At 43.3% G+C, this 2805-nt stretch overlaps 1 protein-coding gene across 1 annotated transcript in view; it reads right to left on the bottom strand.

Annotated features, from left to right (window-relative positions):
- The window catches only part of st3gal5 (ST3 beta-galactoside alpha-2,3-sialyltransferase 5), a 20749-nt gene that overhangs the window by 15221 nt on the left and 2723 nt on the right, over positions 1–2805 (bottom strand). Inside the window, exons 2-3 of the mRNA XM_015389605.1 lie at positions 1612–1716; positions 461–581 (exon numbers count right to left, since the gene is read on the bottom strand). Of these exons, the coding sequence (XP_015245091.1) occupies positions 461–581; positions 1612–1716 (226 nt within the window). The remainder of the gene's footprint in view (positions 1–460; positions 582–1611; positions 1717–2805) is intronic.

The raw sequence follows: 2805 nt of genomic DNA on the forward strand, positions 1-2805 counted from the left end.
GAATGGAGGCTTTAGCTGCGCAATTACAACTGAAGTTTGATGTTTTTGTAAAGAGATGGTTACCTATAGAGAGATTTATTTCCAATTGTACTGAATCCCACAGACTGTTATAATGTATTAACTGTCCATCTTTCTAGTTTATTTGCCCATTTTACATTCTGTATCAGTCAGCTCCATGGATGCTGGATTTTCTTTTACTTGCTCTCCGTTATGCACTGCTACATAATCTCTATGTGCCAAGGAATGTTTAGCAATGTGTGTTCTTGTTTGTTTAAAAAGCAAATAAACATAAAGTAAAAAAAAAAAAAAACCTGCTTTTGCTTTTAAGTTCAGTATTAAATTCTGTTTAATGTAACAGTAAAGTAACATTAAAAATGTCTCTGGACCTTTACTGGTTAATGATTTTCTTTATTGGAACCACGCTGATTTTTAATTGGTGACCCTTGCCCTAGAGCCTCACCTGTTTGTGAGCAGGGCTGACGTGCCACTCCACGGGTCTATCCGTCCTCCTCTGGAACAGCTGCACAGAGATCATCACCAAACCCAGCGAGCTGAAGGCAAAGAGGAGCCACAGCACGCGCCTGCAGCAGAACCAGAAACAACAATGACTCCAGCAGTACATGAACCAGACGCAGAGCTGCAGCAGGCAGAGAGTTAGGCTACGTTCAGACCAAAAGCTGCTCAAGCAGCAGGTTTACATGCAAAGTCAATGGCTGACGGGTATCAAGGCGCAGCAAAAGGTCCTGCAGGGCGTTTTGAGAAGCAGGAGCTACGTCTCACAAGCATCTGATGTTTCAAAAGCAGCAGCTGCTGGAGCTGGAAAAATCTACTTCCAGACGCCACGAACAGTAGCAGAAACCCCAAGAGGAGACCGGGCCAGAGGCAGCCGTTGAAGGGGATTCCAAGGACAGAGCACCTTTGCTTGTTTCATGCTGGTTCACCAGCGAAATAATATTAGAAGGCAGGACGGTAATCTGGATGAACTGACTGCACAGATGAAGCTTTAAGGTGGACTTTCACACTTAAAAATATATTAAAACAAAGTTTTACCCACTGATCACAATAAATATAGCAAAGCCGCTCTCTGCCATCAAACACAGGAGCAGCAGAGGCATCAGACGCATCTGGACACTTTACTGGACGCGCTTCAGGAAAATCAAAGCTACTCTTGACGCGCGTCTGACCTTAATGGGTACGAGCATCAAAAATGAAGCAGCAGAGGCTTTTTTTGCTGCTTCCACAATTGCGGTCTGAGCGTAGCATTAGGCTACATGCTGCAGAGAACGTCCACACTTCAGGTCCACACTTCAGTTAGCAGCTGGAAGTATCCTTCCAGCTGCTAACTGGAAGAGAGATCCAACATCAAACTGATGGTTGATCAGAACATGAGCCTAGGCCAGAGGTCCAGATTAATCAGTTTCCCCCCTGTGAGCGTCCAACAGCAGCAATGGAAATTTAAGGAAACTTCCAAAACAGGGAACTTCCCACATGTCAGTAAGCCTGGTTGAACAGTGTGGCTACAAACAGCAGCCTGGCAGCAGAAAACAGCAGGAATTGATGACAGAGGGACAGAGTGAAGAAAAACTGAGATGTCAGAGTGTCGAGCATCACCTGTTAGTGACCCAGCGCAGCGTCAGCCTCATGTTTTCATTGGCTGTAGATCCAGAGATCTCTGCAGCTGAAGCTCGGAGCCCTCTGGCACTCAGGAAGCCTTTCCTGTAAAACGCACACAGACCATCAGCATCCAGATCGTAGGGGAGCAGGAGGCTTTGTGGAGACAATCACAGCTGAAGAGAAAAGACGGCCGGGTTGGATGACGATCACCTCACCATCGGCCGCCGTTAGGAAACGGTTCAAACCGTTTCCTTCAGTCTGGGAAGTGATCACTGCAGGCAAATTCAAACCAGTCTCTAATCATTAGTATGGAAATATTTGGAGTCGTTTATACAAATCAGACGCAGCTGAGCAGGTGCTTCAATTCAGATTATCAGAGTGGCTCTGAGAGCGACAGGAGGAATTTAAACATCTACATGTGCAAAGATGGCAGACCTCCTATCCATTAAGCTCTGCAGTTGGGCTATCTCCATGGTGACGGTGTTTTTGACCCTCTACACCTCAGTGAGTGGACCAACCTTCACACACGGACCACCTAGAGCAGGGCTCAGCAACCAGAGGCTATTTAATGCCCCCCTTGCAGCTCCCTGGAGCTTTATCAAAAACATATTATTAAAGATGAGTTTGTTTTTTTAAATACGGTGTGCAGGAGGTCAGACAAACATTCATTATGTTTTCATTGCTGTACAAATTTGTATATTAAATAAATTCAAACAATACATTTTTATATTTCTGTCAACAAAGATTTGCATCATAGCCTTTAACGGTGAAAAGGAAAATAGCTGATGAGAACAGAGGATTCACAGAACAATGGAGCCAATTATTTGCTTTCATTTTCTTTTTAAGGAGAGGTTTTCAAATAAAAAAAGAGTCATTTGGAAAAAGCATTTCCAGGGAAGGCTAAATATGCAGCCAACTGCAGAACTTCTGGATAAATTAGAGGAGAGCAAAGATAGACTGAAGAAGAGGATTTCATCTCCAAACTCCACTACTGCTGCTAGTTTGTAAGTCAAGTATAGAAAACCATTCATAGATCAAACAGGTAGAGCTCTGATGCAGGGATGTGGATTTTCTTCCATTTTTTTCCCCAAATCCTCAAAATAACAACACAAAAAAATCTGATGTCTTCATTGTGTTTGTAAAATTTCATAAATGGAGCAAAACCTAATAAATTAATATTGTAAAAGAATT

This window comes from Cyprinodon variegatus, unplaced genomic scaffold (assembly GCF_000732505.1).
Source record: "Cyprinodon variegatus isolate N-32 unplaced genomic scaffold, C_variegatus-1.0 Scaffold467, whole genome shotgun sequence".
Lineage (NCBI taxonomy): Eukaryota > Metazoa > Chordata > Actinopteri > Cyprinodontiformes > Cyprinodontidae > Cyprinodon > Cyprinodon variegatus.